Raw genomic sequence first — 16,284 nt, forward strand, 5'->3', positions numbered from 1 at the left:
TTTTTCTTACCCTTTGGTATTGCCCATAAGGTATATTCTTAACCCATTTTGGGTAATGGTAGCTTGAATAATCTAAAGAACTATTGACATCCACTTTTTTTTAAATGGGTTTTAGTTTGTACTGTGCCTTTAAGATCTTTAAAAATTTCCAAATCCAGAAACACCATTTTAACATATGAAAAACTAAGAGTAAAAACCAGCCCCCAATCATTATTATTGAGATGCTGTACAAATTCTGATGCCTCAGATTCACTTCCCCTCCATATAATGAAAAGATCGTCAATAAAACGACGGTAAAAAGTATGTGTGAACCAACCCAATGGGACCGTGCGATAAAAAGGGGACTCGAAATGTCCCAATAATCTCAATAATAATGATCAACCCTATTGTGATCCGCCTACACAAGTGTTGTGCCTTGATTTGCACAACCTAAGAAGGTTGGCGTATACAGCACCATCACAATTTTCTATGTACATTTATCGGTTCTGCACATAGGAGCGCTTTGTGTTTTTTTTCTCTTTTTCAAACAAAAGGATTGAGCAGTCTGTTAGTGGTTTACTCCCTTTTACGGTTTTAAGCTGTTAGCTGAATGAGCATCCAACCATTATCTATAGTTTACGGTCACCTTTATTCTTACCTAACTGTAAGACAACCCTTCAATGTTTATCTGTGTTCATCCTTGAAACTTTCGTACTAACAGAAGCTGTGATGCAAGCAACTGCAGTGATTTTCCATTTAACTACTGCTTTTAAAAGTAATCATCTAATGTACAGAGCCCTATACATTAGTGGAGATGGGGCTGGGAGGGGAGGGCAAGCGAGGTGGCATGCCAGGCACTGGCACTTGAGCAGGTCCGCCCTGCCTCCTTATAACTTGGCTGAGAAATAAAAAGGTAATTTTATAAGTTTGGCAACCACCATCAATTCCAGGAAAGGTCCAGTTTGCTTTTATACCCTAACAGCTATTCAATGTTGTCTGTAGCTCTAGTTCTCTACAATGTAATGTAATGTAATAGTACACAGGCAGATCTTAGGGCATATCTTAGTATGCCTTAACAGATGTAAATTAACCCCTAAAGGACCAAGGACGTACCGGTACGTCCTTGGTCCTGCTCTCCTGATATAACGCGGGGTTATACAGTAACCCCGCGCCATATCACGGCGGGCCCGGCGTCATAGTGAAGCCGGGACCCGCCTCTAATAGCGCGCAGCGCCGATCACGGCGCCGCGCGCTATTAACCCTTTAGCCGTGCGCTCAGAGCTGAGCCGCGCGGCTAAAAGCGAAAGTTTCCGGCTAGCTCAGTCGGGCTGTTCGGGATAGCCGCGACTAATCGCGGCATCCCGAACAGCTTACAGGACAGCCTGCCTCCTCGCTGTCCGATCGCCGAATGACTGCTCAGTGCCTGAGATCCAGGCATGAGCAGTCATGCGGCAGAATCGTTGATCACTGGTTTCTTATGAGAAACCAGTGATCAATGATGAAGATCAGTGTGTGCAGTGTTATAGGTCCCTATGGGAGCTATAACACTGCAAAAAAAAGTGAAAAAAAGTAGAATTGGTGGCGCAAAAAATAAGCCATCATATGGACTTTTAGGTGCAAAATTGAAAGAGTTATGATTTTTTAAAGGCAAGGAGCAAAAAACGAAAATGCAAAAACGGAAAACCCCCCGGTCCTTAAGGGGTTAAGTTAGACATCGCTGTTGTCCTCCAATGGACCCTGTGCTGTCTGGCAATATAATGCATAGGTATTGATCTTGTCACAGGGTTCTCATAGTTTCGATGGGAATGCTGACAATTATATATACAAGTTGTGACACTGAAGCAGGATTGAGGGCAATGAAAGGGTGTTTTTCCAAGACCTTTATCCTAGGTGAGCTAGCAGAGATACTCATCAGGTGCCTAATCAATGAGGACAGCAGAAGTGGGGGAAGTCTGTATATAAGGAAAGGAAGAATAGTCTGGACTCTCCCGGGAAGACAGCAAGGTGGCTGTGAGGGAGAGGTAAGGGGTCCTTGCAAGAAGCACACAACCAGGCGCTGAGAGTGACCCACAACAGTGAAGTGGACAGACAAGGAGTCTTAGCACACACGGCAAGAGGCTGCAAACGCTGTGTGTGAACAGTGAGTAAAGGTTGCAGGATACCTGTGTTTTCAGCTGGTATAGACTAGCTTAGTCAGTGGCTAGACGGCCTAGGATTTTGTTTGTTCCAGTGAATTGTGTTTTATTTTGTCCTGCAACCTTTCCCAATAAACCTGACTGAGGGTCAGATTGCATTAAGAAGTGGTGTGGTCTCGCTTTGTGAAGTGGAGAAACATGTCCTGTGGCTGTGTCAAGGACGATCCCTAGAGCTAATTTCAAAGTGAAAGCTCACAAAGGCTATTGTATTTTTTGGAAATATAACCTTAGCAGACAAAAGGACATTTAAAAAAAAAAGTAAATGGTAGGGAAATATATGTGTGCCTGGCCAAATGTTTAGCTTAGCTATATATTTATCTAGCAGATATAATGTATCCTGGTGTTGGGACATCTCACCATAAACAGTCTTACAGTGAAACGTCTTCTCCTTCTGATGTTGACCGTAGACTCCTCTACAGATGAAGGTGACATCTCTATGTCTCTCTATATGGGGTATGAAGCTCAGTGATGCTTTGTACTGATGTCCATCACGTTGGGATCTGATCACATAGGACGTATCCAGTAAACTCTCTTCTTCTTCTGAATGTCCTCTCATCTGAGACGTCTTGATCTCCTGTTCCTGTCCAGATCTTCTTATCCACCAGGTCACACACAGGTCCTCAGGGTCGTTGTCCACTGTACAGTGCAGGGTGGCTTCCTCTCCATCTATCAGCTTAGGAGGAGCCTCAATGTCTCTTATTATAAATGATCCAAGAGCTGTAAGAACAGTATTGAGATGTTTTGATTTTTCTAACGTACATTGAAATATATTTTACAGTCATAATAGTGTATTATGCCTCTGCACATTATTCATAATATAATGTTAATGGCATTACCTTTCCTCCGTGGTTTTCGTTTCCACAACAGAACACCAGCAATAAGAAATATCAGCAAGGGCACAATGACACAGGCAGCAATGATCCCAGCTGAGGTTCCTTTTGTTGGAAGTAAAAAACATATTGAAAGATGGAGAAGAAATACAATACGATCTCAGCAATGAGAAAACCCTGTTTTTACCAATTCTTCTATATCCATGCACTTTTTCTCCCTGGTGCAGGATAGTTATCCAACAATGTGTGCACAAATTAGAATACATAAAGAATGGGTCATTATTCATACCTTCATATATGAGCTGCAAGTCCTCCTGCAGAGGTTCATGAAGGGAGCCATGATTGACTATGCAGGATAAGTTCTTGTTCTTTAGAGCAGTGAACGTCACATCACTGGTCACATTGTAGGTGCCGTCTTCATTTTTCACTGGTTCTCTAATTAAAGACTGTTTTTGGGTTTTCCCATCTAAAATCCATGTTATTTCAATATCTCGAGGAAAGAAGCCAACAGCCTGGCAGTGCAAAGTGTTTTCGCTTTCTGTACGGACAGTTTGCTTAGGTAATATGATTGTAGGCATGACTGTAAGGAACACAAATATGTTTTGTCTAAATACAGTGTTCATGATTGCATAACATTGTATTAAAGTGTGTTCACATATAATTTACAGTGTATGTTTAACATATATGGCAGGAAAGCTACCCAGATGCCTTCAATGTATACATAGGCCCCAATTTACCCAGAAGAAGCTAAAAGAGTGTCCTTTTGGTCTCCATAATTTGTTGGTTGTAACAGTTAAGACACACTGCTTTTCTATCTCTAGGTATCCCCTTCCCCCTCCAAGAAAAGTATAAACAATGTTTGGTTTATGCATTTGTTTTAGTCTATAGGAGACAACCGCCAGGTATATACACTGCAAACAAAGAGTGAACACACCGCTTGTTACAGCAAGAAGTGAAGATGAAAATCATGAGAGAATGAGGGACAAGAGGTGTAACGTGAAGGTCATGGTCCCCAATGCAAAATCTGTACATGCGTTCTGTTATCTAGTATGTGTGCCATACTGCAGAGGATGAAGGGGGTTGTATAGCGGAAGTTTTTCTATGAGTGTCCCACTGAGCTCATGTCTGGTGAGTGTATTATGAAATGTGCTACTTTTTATCTGGCTACATAAACAACATAAAATAAACAAAAAAAGATCCATATAGGAAACGTGGCTAAAGATTGTGCCAAAATATATATTTTTAATCACACATTTTTTGTGCAAGGTAAAACCTGATGTGCCTTATATGTACCTGATATATTAAAGGGGTACTCCACTGGAAAAAAAAAATTCTAAATCAACTGGTGCCAAAAAGTTAAACAGATTTGTATTTTACTTCTATTTAAAAATCTTAATCCTTTCAGTACTTATCAGCTTCTGTATGCTCCCCAGGAAGTTCTTTTCTTTTAAAATTTTCTTTCTGTATGCCCACAGTGCTCTCTGCTGACACATCTGTCCATTTTAGGAACTGTCTAGGGTAGAAGCAAATCCCCATAGCAAACCTCTCCTACTCTGGACAGTACCTGACATGGACAGAGGTGTCAGCAGAGAGCACTGTGGTCAGACAAAAAAGGAAATTCAAAAAGAAAAGAACTTCCTGTGGAGCATACAGCAGCTGATAAGTACTGAAAGGATTAAGATTTTTAAATAGAAGTCATTTACAAATCTGTTTACCTTTCTGGCACCAGTTGATTTAGAAAAAAAAATGTTTTCCAGTGTAGTACACCTTTAAGTATCATTCCATATTCTATTATTATATATGTAAATGTGTAACAAATATATATATCCAGTATAAAAAGACTATTTGACAAGGCCCATCCTCCATGCTACTTTGCTCCTTGTTTTCCCTCCTACCTTCGTGTAAGGCAGTGTTTCCCAAACGCGTCCCTCAAGCACCCCAAAAAGGTCATGTTTTCTGGATTTCCTTAGTCTTTCTCAGGTGATATAATTATGGTCAGTGAATCAGGCATCACCAGTTATATCACCTGCGAAAGACTAAGGAAATCCAGAAAACATGACCTGTTGGGGGTGCTTGAGGGCCACGTTTGGGAAACACTGGTATAAGGAATTTCCTGTCCTGTCCAACGCCTAAAAGCCTTCCAAAAAAATCTAACAGAAAGACCATACCTTATATGTACTCCAAGGCCATATTCACCTCCCTAGTTATGTTAATTGCAATGTCTATATAACTGACAATGTGTGTCTGTGTAATTTACTTATGTGCATGCACTTTAATCTGATAACAAATTCGGATGGGGGTTAGATATTTACTAGGTCACTGATAAAATCCATATCAAAAGCATGTTAGTGGTTTTGTAGAATAGAGTGGTGCTATCCTGCATGAAGTTTAGAATTACCTTGCACCTCCAATATAATATTCCTTTCTGTTCTTTCTGGACTGTAGACAACCAGGCATGAATAGGTCCCACCATCAGAGAGAGACACATTGACCACTGTGAGTGAAGCTCTTCCATCTTTCACTGCTTCTACATCAAACGTCACCCTTGGAGCCTTGGTTATGCCTTTATTGTCATATACTAGAATCTGCTTGCCCTGAAAACTCCATATTATAGCAAGGTATTTAGGATCAAAAGGCATTTTACTAATAGAGAAGGTGCACGGCAAAACCACAGAGGATCCATTGAGTACCCGCTGAGTTGATGGAGGCAAGACCTCTAGCGTTGCAACTGTAGACATACATGAATTAGTGAATATTAAGGGTCATCAGTTATGTTAACATCCAAAATGTCCAAAATATGTAAACACAAGGTGTATAAACAAAAGAATTAAATAGGGAGTAACATTCAGCCAAAATAGATCTATTTAGCATGCTAAACAGATGTATATGTTTACATTTCCACTAGTTAAGTTAAAAGAAACCTGACATTAGATTTTATTATATATAACCCGTGCTGCCAGCAGTAATAGTGAAGATATGAACTTAGAAAGGTGTCCCGTGTAGGCCCGTAAGTAGTTCCCTGGGCGGGAAGCCATCCTCTTCCAATCCTGTGTGCTTTGGCTGTAATGGCGCCCCCTTAATGTGATTGACAGCCCGTGTCACTGCTCTGTTCCCTAAGAAGACGGAGCATAGGAAGGAGGCAGGCCGTGCCCAGGCTGTCAATCAAGCTGAGGGGGCATGATTAGAGCCGAGCAGATGGGACTAGCAGAGTATGGCTCCCCAACCAGGGGCCTAATTACAGGCCGGCGGAAAATTTCTAAGTCCATATCTTCGCCATCTCTGTCGTCAGGAACGTTTCCCAGGAATGGTAAGTAAAGAATAGTTTACCATATGTCAGACTATGGGCCATATGGGACAGAATTATTTCAAACAATCATACTGTGTGGCGTCCATTTTAATTGTTCAAGCCAAAAACTCCATGTTGTGTAAAGTTGATTCTCAGTGTTAAATTCCAGAATTTCACATGGTGTCTGCAAGTGTGAAACATTCCTTTATATAAACCAGATAAGGGCATTGTAATTCAGGTCACATTCAGCTCAGAAGTATATATGTGAAAATACTTTTCCTTATATTCTTGATGGTAGTTAGATATGCATTATCTATCATCATTATTATTAGTAGCATGTTTATGTTATGTGGTCAGTATACCATTTATAACCTACTTAGTTTCCTGCATCTATAAGTTAGTATGTATGTAATCTGGTGGTCTGATTTCTTCCCATGAATAGAGTCTACAGTTATGTTTTATCTGATAGATTTATAACTGTAAGAATAGACAGAACTGAGAATCTATACATTAATTAAACTTGGGAGGGACCATTAATGTCAGATTCAGATTGAAGACTTGGGGAAATCCAGAGATGTCTGCTGTGTGTGTATGCTAGATGATGAAATCTAATCCAGCTAACTATATTTATTGGCCATTAGTTAGAGAGATGCCTTGACATGATATATCTATATCTTAGGTAATGGCTGCTCATTTTTAAGAAAATTTTGACAAAAGAGTGCACTCTCTGGTCAGTGAAATAGTGACAAATCTGGGCGAGACAAGAGCCTAGCACGTTTTTGTTCTAGAGATGTGATTGGTTAGTTTCTTATCTGATCAAGATAAGGTGGCTGGGTTTTAACCCCTTAACGACCCAGGGTTTTTACGTTTTTGCATTTTCGTTTTTTCCTCCTTACCTTTAAAAAATCATAACTCTCAATTTTGGACCTAAAAATCCATATGATGGATTATTTTTGGAGCCACTAATTCTACTTTGTAATGACATCAGTCATTTTACCCAAAAATCTACGGCGAAACGGAAACAAAAATCATTGTGAGAAAAAAATTGAAAAATAAACGCCATTTTGTAACTTTTGGGGGCTTTTGTTTCTACACAGTACATTTTTCAGTAAAAATGACACCTTCTCTTTATTCTCTAGGTCCATACCATTAAATTGATACCCTACTTATATAGGTTTGATTTTGTAATACTTCTGGAAAAAATCATAACTACACGCAGGAAAATTTATGTTTAAAATTGTCATCTTCTGACCCCTATAACTTTTTTATTTTTCCGCGTATGGGGCGGTATGAGGGCTCATTTTTTGCGGCGTGATCTGAAGTTTTTAGCGGTACCATTTTTGCATTGATAGGACTTATTGATCAAAAATGCTATATTTTGCACTTTAGAATTTTTTTGCGCGTACGCCATTGACCGTTTAATTAACGATATATTTTTATAATTTGGACATTTCTGTACACGGCGATATCACATGTTTATTTTTATTTACACTTTTTTTGTATGGGAAAAGGTGATTCAAACTTTTATTAGGGAAGGGGTTAAAAGGAGATTTTTGTTTACTTACCGTAAAATCTCTTTCTCAAAGGATCCATTGGGGGACACAGACAATGGGTGTATGCTGCTGTCTCTAGGAGGTGTGACACTATGGTGATAAAAAAAGTCATCTCCTCCCAGCAGGATATACCCGCCTTCAGGCCCTGAGGTAATCAGTTTAAGTTCCAGAGCAATAGGAGAGGACCAACAGGTCAAAGAAAACCCAAACTGTCCGGGAACCAGAAGAAAAAAACATAACTGAACACACCCTCGGACAGAGAACCAAAGGAAACCCCAAAAAAGGGCGAGAGCGGTGTCCTCGAATGGATCCTTCGAGAAAGAGATTTTACAGTAAGTAAACAAAAATCTCCTTTTCTCTATCGGCTTCATTGGGGGACACTGACCGTGGGACGTACCAAAGCCATCCCTTGGGTGGGCAGATAAGCAGTCAGGCAGACGGCCGTTCCACTGCTGCCTGCAACACTTTACAGCCCAAACTAGCATCAGCCGATGCGAAGGTATGAACTCGGTAGAACCTCGAGAAAGTGTGTAAAGACGACCAGGTAGCCGCCCTGCAAATCTGCGAGGCCGAGGCTCTATTCTGGAGAGCCCAGGATGCCCCAACAGAACGGGTAGAATGAGCCACAACCCTGGAAGGAGGAATCTTCCCCTTACAGCGATAGGCTTCCGAAATGGTGGACTGAATCCACAGAGAAATGGTGGCCTTGGAAGCAGACTGTCCCTTACGACAACAATCTGTAAGGACGAAAAAGGAATCACACTGACGAAACGAAGAAGTGATGGAGAGATAAGACTGAACGGCCCGAACTACATTCAGCTTGTGTAGTAAGCGCTCCTTAGGATGAGAAGGAGCAGGACAAAAAGACGGGAGGACAATGTCCTCATTGAGATGAAAGGCCGAAACCACCTTAGGCAAAAATAAGGGAATCTGGCTGGAAAACAACCTTGTCCTAGTGGATCACCAGAAACGGAGAACGTCAGGAGAGAGCTGCTAATTCAGACACCCTCCGGATGGAGGTGATAGCAACAAGAAAGGAGGCGGAGAGACACCTCGCTAAGGGGCTCAAAGGGTTCACCCTGGAGGGCACTCAGAACCAGATTCAAGTCCCAAGGGGGAGAGGGTGACCGATAAGGAGGAACAGCATGCGCCACTCCTTGAAGGAAGGTCCGGACATGAGAATTAGAAGCCAGAGGCCGCTGGAAAAGAATAGCAAGGGCCGAAACCTGACCTTTAAGGGAACTGAGAGACAACCCCAGTTCCAAGCCTGACTGCAAAAAGGAAAGAAGACGGGGAACCGAGAAGGTTACAGGGGATAAGTCCTGAGCTTCACACCAATGAAAATAAGACCGCCAAGTACGGTGGCAAATTCTTGCGGAGGAGGGCTTACAAGCCCTGAGCATGATGTGAATGACTCGGGAAGAGAATCCGCGGGCCCTCAAAACCGCGGTCTCAACCGCCACGCCGTCAAATGCACCGGACTGTAAATTGGGGTGGCAAAGAAGACCCTGAGTGAGCAGGTCCGGACGGAGCGGAAGGCGCAGTAGAGCATTATCCAGGAGCCTGACTACGTCGGTGTACCACAACCTTCGGGGCCAATCTGGAGCTACCAGAATGGCGGGGACATCCTCTGTTTTGAGCTTCCTCAGGACCCTGGAAAGGAGCGGAAGGGGAGGGAACAGATAGGGTAGGGCAAACCCCGCCCAAGGAATCACTAGGGCGTCCACGGCCAGAGCCTGAGGGTCCCGGGACTTGGACACAAAAGGAAGGATCTTCCAATTGTGCCGGAACGCGAAGAGGACCACGTCCGGAAGCCCCAGGGGTCGCAGAGTTGCGCGAAGACCTCTGGATGAAGAGACCACTCGCCGGGGTCGGGTGAGGACCGACTGAGGAAGTCCGCTTCCCAGTTGAGCACTCCCGGAATGTGAATCGCCGAAATGGCCTGCTTTCCGCCCAGGTGAGAATCTTGGTCACCTCGGCCATGGCTGCCGAGCGGCGGAGAGCCGTTAGGTGACCCACAGCAAAGGCAGAACAACGGGCTGACTGCATGGAAGCCTCGCACAGGAAGTCCCCAGCTTTAGAACATTGGAGAGCCAGAGCAGACAGATCCTCTGGGGGGATCCCGCTAAGATACCCTGATGGAGCTTTAGGCACCACTCCGACAGAACCTTGGACACCCATGTCGAGGCAAAAATGGGAAGAAGAAAAGAGCCAGCTTCTTCAGAGGCAAACTTCGCTAAGGATTCTACCTTCTTGTCCGTGGAATCCTTGAAGGCAGCGGCATCTGCCAGTGGCAGTGTAGTCGCCTTAGAGATCCGGGAGATCGGTGGATCCACAGAGGGAGGGGAACCACCTTAGTGATAAAGCCTTGTCAAATGGATAATGTTCTTAAATCGTCTTGATTCCCGGAAACCTCTTGTCTGAATGTTTCCATGCAGATTCCAGAATGTCGTCAAAGTCAGCGTGAGAACTGAACCTTTGAGGTGCTGGCTTAGCACGATGAAAGGATACTCCTGGAGTGATATCCGAAGATCCTGGGTCCTCTAAGTGAAAGGTGTCTCTTATGGCAGTCACCAATGAGTTCACCGTTTCAACTGAATCCGAGCGGTCCTCTGAGTCAGATGCCGGCTCGGAAGCCTCGTGCACCAGTTCACCAGGAGAATGTGAATGAGTGGAGGCAGTCCTGGAGGGGGGCGACCCTGACCGGGTACGCGGCTCTGGCATGGCAGAGCGGCGATTCCGAGAACGTCCTCTGGAGGAGCAACGTTTGTGCCCAGATGACAGGGTGGGGCGGGACCCACGAGGGGGACGCCCACGTCTATCTGAAGACTCAATGGAAGAGTCAGACAGGCACCCCTAGTACGCTTGTGAGAGCGTGAAGCATGTGGAGACGAGGTGCGGACCCTCTCAGAGGCCCTGCGCAGGGTAGACCCCTTCAAGGCAGACACCACCTCCTGTGAGGCCTCAGCCACCGAATGGGAGACTTTGGTCAAGTCAGCCATATACTGGGTCAGGGAAGAAACCCAGGCTGGTCGAGCGGCTGAATCCACCCGAACCGAAAGGGGATCAGGGGGTACCAGGGGGTCTGGGGGAGCAGTGGAGCAGGCAGGGCAAGTGGGCTCAGTAGAGCCAGGCATCTTGGTATTACAGTGCTTACAGACAAAATAAGTCACTGACGTCAGGAACTTTCTCACCCTAGTCTGTGTCCCCTGGCAGCTGCGGTGAGGAGAACCCGGCTCCGTGCAGCTAGAGTGACAGAAACAGGCCAGCCAATAGCAGAGAGGGGCATGCCTGAAGCCGAGGCACTAACTAATTGGCCCCTCCTAACTGAAAATTGCACCCACGGCGCTGATTGGAGGCTACTTCGCACCTCTGAAGAGCTCCGACAGCCCTGTGGGCAGAGCTACAGACTGGCCGAGAAGAAGCTGTAATGGCGCCCGCTCCTTGTCCCGAGCGCACATGTCAGCCGCATATGCGCTCGGGGGAACAGAGCGGGCGGCCTATACGCCGGCAGAGACTGCCGGAGAAGTGAAAGTAAGCCGGCGCTCAAAGCACCCGGCCCGTACAGACTGGCCGAGAAGAAGCTGTAATGGCACCCACTCCTTGTCCCGAGCGCACATGTCAGCCGCATATGCGCTCGGTGGAATAGAGCGGGCGGCCTATATGCCGGCAGAGACTGCCGGAGAAAGTGAAAGTAAGCCGGCACTCAGAGTGCCCAGCCCATACAAGCGCCGCGGCTGTCAGCCGCATATAAGGCGCTGCGGTCAAAGTAACCACACACACACAGTGAAGTAGAACACAGATTACATGCCCCCTAAAATGCCACTGCTCCCCCAGAATAAAAAGTCCAGTCCCTGTATAAGCCAGTCCTATAACCTGAAAAGGTGGGCCAAAAACAGGGGGTCTCCAAAGGTTGCAAGTCCGCACCTAAGGAGAAAAGGGGGAAACTACTTACCTCAGTCAGAAGAACTTACCTAATGGAGTCTTCAGTGAAGTCTTCAGTCAGCTTTTGTCACCTGCATCACGCCTGGCTGCTATGCGCGAGCGAGGCGAGCAGGTAAATAGGGGGACCCGGACCCATGAGGTACCAACTCAGGCGCTGACTGTTGGCGAGGGGGGGGGTGTGGACAGCACATATACGCAATGTCTGTGCCCCCTTACTCGCAATGGGGAAACAGGGAACCGCAGTTCCTGAGTCCCCACCTGAAAACAGGAAAGAAAAAGGAATAAAAAACGAACACGCCCCTAACTAGGAAAACAAAAAATCAAAAGACCTGGTCTGGAGAATTCAGACACTAAGCTTAAACTAATTACCTCAGGGCCTGAAGGCGGGTATATCCTGCTGGGAGGAGCCGACTTTTTTTTTATTACCATAGTGTCACACCTCCTAGAGACAGCAGCATACACCCACGGTCTGTGTCCCCCAATTGAGCCGATAGAGAAATGAGCTTTATTCACTTTTTTTTTTCTCACTTTTTTTCCCCCAATATTATAGCTCCCATAGGGAGGTTATAACACTGCACACACTGATCTTTTATATTGATCAGTGGTTTCTCATAAGAAACCACTGATCGATGATTCTGCCGCTTGACTGCTCATGCCTGGATCTCAGGCACTGAGCAGTCACTCGGCGATCGGACAGCATGGAGGCAGGTAAGGACCCTCCGGCTGTCTTGTAAGCTGTTCGGGATGCCACGATTTCGCCACGGCGATCCCGAACAGCTCCCTGAGCTAACCGACATGGTTTTACTTCCACTTTAGACACAGCGTTCAACTTTGAACGCCGCGTCTTGAGGGTTAATAGTGCGCAGCACCGTGATCAGCCACGGGCTGGGCCCGACCCGACACGCCGTGGCCCCGCGTTATAGAACGGGAGCGGACTCCTGATGTACCGGTACGTCATGGGTCCTTAAAGGGTTAAGGACCAAGGGGTTTTCCATTTTTGCACTTTCATTTTTTCCTCCTTACCTTTAAAAAATCATAACGCTTTAAATTTTGCACCTAAAATTCCATATGATGGCTTATTTTTTGCGCCACCAATTCTACTTTGTAATGACATCAGTCATTTTACCCAAAAATCTATGACGAAACGGAAAAAAAACGATTGTGCGACAAAATTTAAGAAAAAACACAATTTTGTAAATTTGGGGGCTTCCGTTTCTATACAGTACATTTTTTGGTAAAAATTACACCTTCTCTTTATTCTGTAGGTCCATATGATTAAAATGATACCCTACTTATATAGGTGATTTTGTCGTACTTCTGGAAAAAATCATAACTACATGCAGGAAAATGTATACGTTTAAAATTGTCATTATCTGACCCCTATAACTTTTTAATTTTTCCGCATATGGGGCGGTATGAGAACTAATTTTTTGCGCCGTGATCTGAAGTTTTTAGCGGTCCTATTTTGCATTGATCGGACTTTTTTATCACTTTTTATTCATTTTATCATGATATAAAAAGTGACCAAAAATACACTATTTTGGACTTTGGAATTTTTTTGGCGTACGCCAAACTATATATTTTTATAATTCGGACATTTCCACATGCGGCGATACCACGTATGTTTATTTTTATTTACACAGGTTTTGTTTTTAAATGGGAAAAGGGGGGTGATTCAAACTTTTATTAGGGAAGGGTTAAATGATCTTTATTAACTTTTTTTTCCTACTTTTTTTTGCACTGTTATAGCTCCCATAGGGGGCTGTAACACTGCACACACTGATCTTTTACACTGATCAATGGTTTCTCATAGGAAACCATTGATCAATGATTCTGCCGCTTGACTGCTCATGCCTGGATCTCAGGCACTGAGCAGTCATTCGGCGATCGGATACCAGGAGGCAAGGTGAGGGACCCTCCTGCTGTGTCACAGCTGTTCAGGATGCCGCAATTTCACTGCAACCATCCCGAACAGCCCCCTGGGCTAACCATCATTGTTTTACTTTCACTTTAGACGCGGCGTTCAACTTTGAACGCCGCGTCTAAAGGGTTAATAGCCCCGTGTTATAGAAAGGGAAAGGACTCAGGATGTACCGGTACGTCCTTGGTCCTTAACAGATTAAACGGAAGTATTGAGTGGAATCATCATCCTTTGTTCCTTCTTGGGAGAGCATCCCGGATTATCTTTCTGTGACTGCTGAGTAAACAGGCTGATCAGGGCCAGTTTTAGGCTTAGCGTGGCCCTAGGCAAAATAAAAAGTGGGGCCTAAAAAGTCGTAATAGTGAACTAACCAGATTTGCTAATTTTTGGTCACTTCAAATACCATAAAAATATCTAAAAAGCAATTGAAAAGTCCCATCAAAACAAAAATAGTACCAATAAAAACTACAAATCACAGCGCAAAAAATGACCCTCATACATCCCCATATACAGAAAAAAAAAAGTTATAGGGATCAGAATAGTACGATTTAAATTTTTGGAATAGTTCCCCACATTAGGTTGGCAGCATAGTTCCCCCACATTAGGTTGGCAGTATAGTTCCCCCACATTAGGTGCAGTATAGTTCCCCTACATTAGGTTGGCAGTATACTTCCCCCCACATTAGGTGCAGTATAGTTCCCCCACATTAGGTTGGCAGTATAGTTCCCCACATTAGGTTGGCAGTATAGTTCCCCCACATTAGGTGCAGTATAGTTCCCCGACATTAGGTGCAGTATAGTTCCCCCACATTAGGTGCAGTATAGTTCCCCCACATTAGGTGCAGTATAGTTCCCCCACATTAGGTGCAGTATAGTTCCCCACATTAGGGGCTGTATAGTTCCCCCACATTAGGTGCAGTATAGTTCCCCACATTAGGTGCAGTATAGTTCCCCCACATTAGGTGCAGTATAGTTCCCCACATTAGGTGCAGTATAGTTCCCCCACATTAGGTGCAGTATAGCTCCCCCACATTAGGTTGGCAGTATAGTTCCCCCACATTAGGTCCCCCCTCTCCCCCTGATTTTTCATATTTCCTTACCTGGCCACGCTCGGCATACTCAGGTAATGCGGGGGGTCATGTGCGCTGTGTGGATAATATGACGAGTGTCGAGTCCTGCGGCTCCTCTGCGCGGTGATAGGGACGTCACTTATTATTTCCTGCAGCCGCGGCCGGACTGCTAAACTTAAGCAGCCGGCACTGCAGGAAATGATAAGTGGCGTCCCTGACGCCACGCAGAGGAGCCGCAGGAGGCGACACTCGTCATATTATCCACACAGCCCACAAGACCCCCTGCATTACTTAAGCCTGCCGAGCACCTTTCTTCATCTCCCCCAGACCCCTCTGCACCCTTCTTCATCTCCCCCAGACCCCTCTGCACTCTTCTTCCCTTCCCCCAGACCCCTCTGCACCCTTCTTCATCTCCCCCAGACCCCTCTGCACCCTTCTCCCCCTCCCCCTAGACCCCTCTGCACTCTTTTTCCCCTCCCCCAGACCTCTGCACCCTTCTTCATCTTCCCCAGAGACCTCTGCACCCTTCCTTATCCCCCCCAGAGCCCTCTGCACCCTTCCTTATCTCCCCCCAGAGCCCTCTGCACCCTTCCTTATCTCCCCCCAGAGCCCTCTGCACCCTTCTTAGCCTCCCCCTGACCCCTCTGCAACCTTCCCCTCCCTCCCCAGTCATCCTTCATTTAACTTTTGTGCCCTTCTGCCCTCTTCCCCCATCATTCTTCTTCTTTTACCTTTTGTGCCTCTTCTCCTCCCTCCCCCCAGACACCACCTTTCTGCGCATGGACGTCCTCTGCCCTTAAAGTTGCAGTGACCCTGCCCTGGCTCACTTTTGTAAATGCCTGGGCCGGAGGAGCGGCCAGCTGCGAGGCCCCTTTAGCGCGATCTGAAAAGGGGGCCTTGCGCGGGGGACCAGGGGCCACCGGGGTAGATGAGCAGACAGCGGCCTGGCGCACCCCTGAGCTGGTCACTGTTTTAAAGTTGCAGTGGCCGGGCTGCAGCGGGCTGCTGATCCACTGCTGAGCAGCTGGCAGGGGGCCCCCTGGGGGCCCTAGGCAATTGCCTGGTTTGCCCTGCCCTAACGCCGGCCCTGAGGCTGATCCCATCTAACTTGCTTGACCCACTGGCATTTCTACTTTGTGGAAACTATAAAAGAAATTTAATATCTTTTGATTATTGTTGGCTGTTCCATAGCAGGTATAGTTTGTACTTAAGGTAATTTATATCTTCCTACCCATAACTTGTGGATGAATTTATAGATTTCTGTCCAGGTACAACTTTAGTGAATCTGCAGACATTGACATCTATCTGAACAGAATAATTTTAATTGTACTTGTGATTACTATTTTCCAAAATAAATAGTCCCCAATTATAGAATTAGTAAGGGACATTCCCCTCTTCATAGCCATCAATAATTTATATGTAATCATTTATCAAGACCAAAGTTTCATTCATAATGTCTCTAAGTGGGAAAATCACTGTTGTATGTATTAACATTTCTTGTATTTA

The 16,284-nt window shown here is 45.2% G+C and overlaps 1 protein-coding gene across 14 annotated transcripts in view; it reads right to left on the bottom strand.

Moving 5' to 3' along the window:
• LOC130283842 (uncharacterized) overlaps nucleotides 1-16,284 on the bottom strand; it is a 73,068-nt gene that overhangs the window by 12,682 nt on the left and 44,102 nt on the right. For all 14 annotated transcript variants that reach the window (XR_008846865.1, XM_056533426.1, XM_056533425.1 and 11 more), the window contains 4 exons: nucleotides 5,403-5,732; nucleotides 3,294-3,584; nucleotides 3,011-3,109; nucleotides 2,532-2,891 (listed from right to left, as the gene is read on the bottom strand). Coding sequence is in view for 13 of the 14 variants with exons in the window: in XM_056533421.1 (XP_056389396.1) it covers nucleotides 2,532-2,891; nucleotides 3,011-3,109; nucleotides 3,294-3,584; nucleotides 5,403-5,732 (1,080 nt within the window). In the remaining variant the exon portion in view is untranslated. The remainder of the gene's footprint in view (nucleotides 1-2,531; nucleotides 2,892-3,010; nucleotides 3,110-3,293; nucleotides 3,585-5,402; nucleotides 5,733-16,284) is intronic.

The sequence above is a fragment of the Hyla sarda genome, chromosome 8, assembly GCF_029499605.1.
Source record: "Hyla sarda isolate aHylSar1 chromosome 8, aHylSar1.hap1, whole genome shotgun sequence".
Taxonomy (NCBI): Eukaryota; Metazoa; Chordata; class Amphibia; order Anura; family Hylidae; genus Hyla; species Hyla sarda.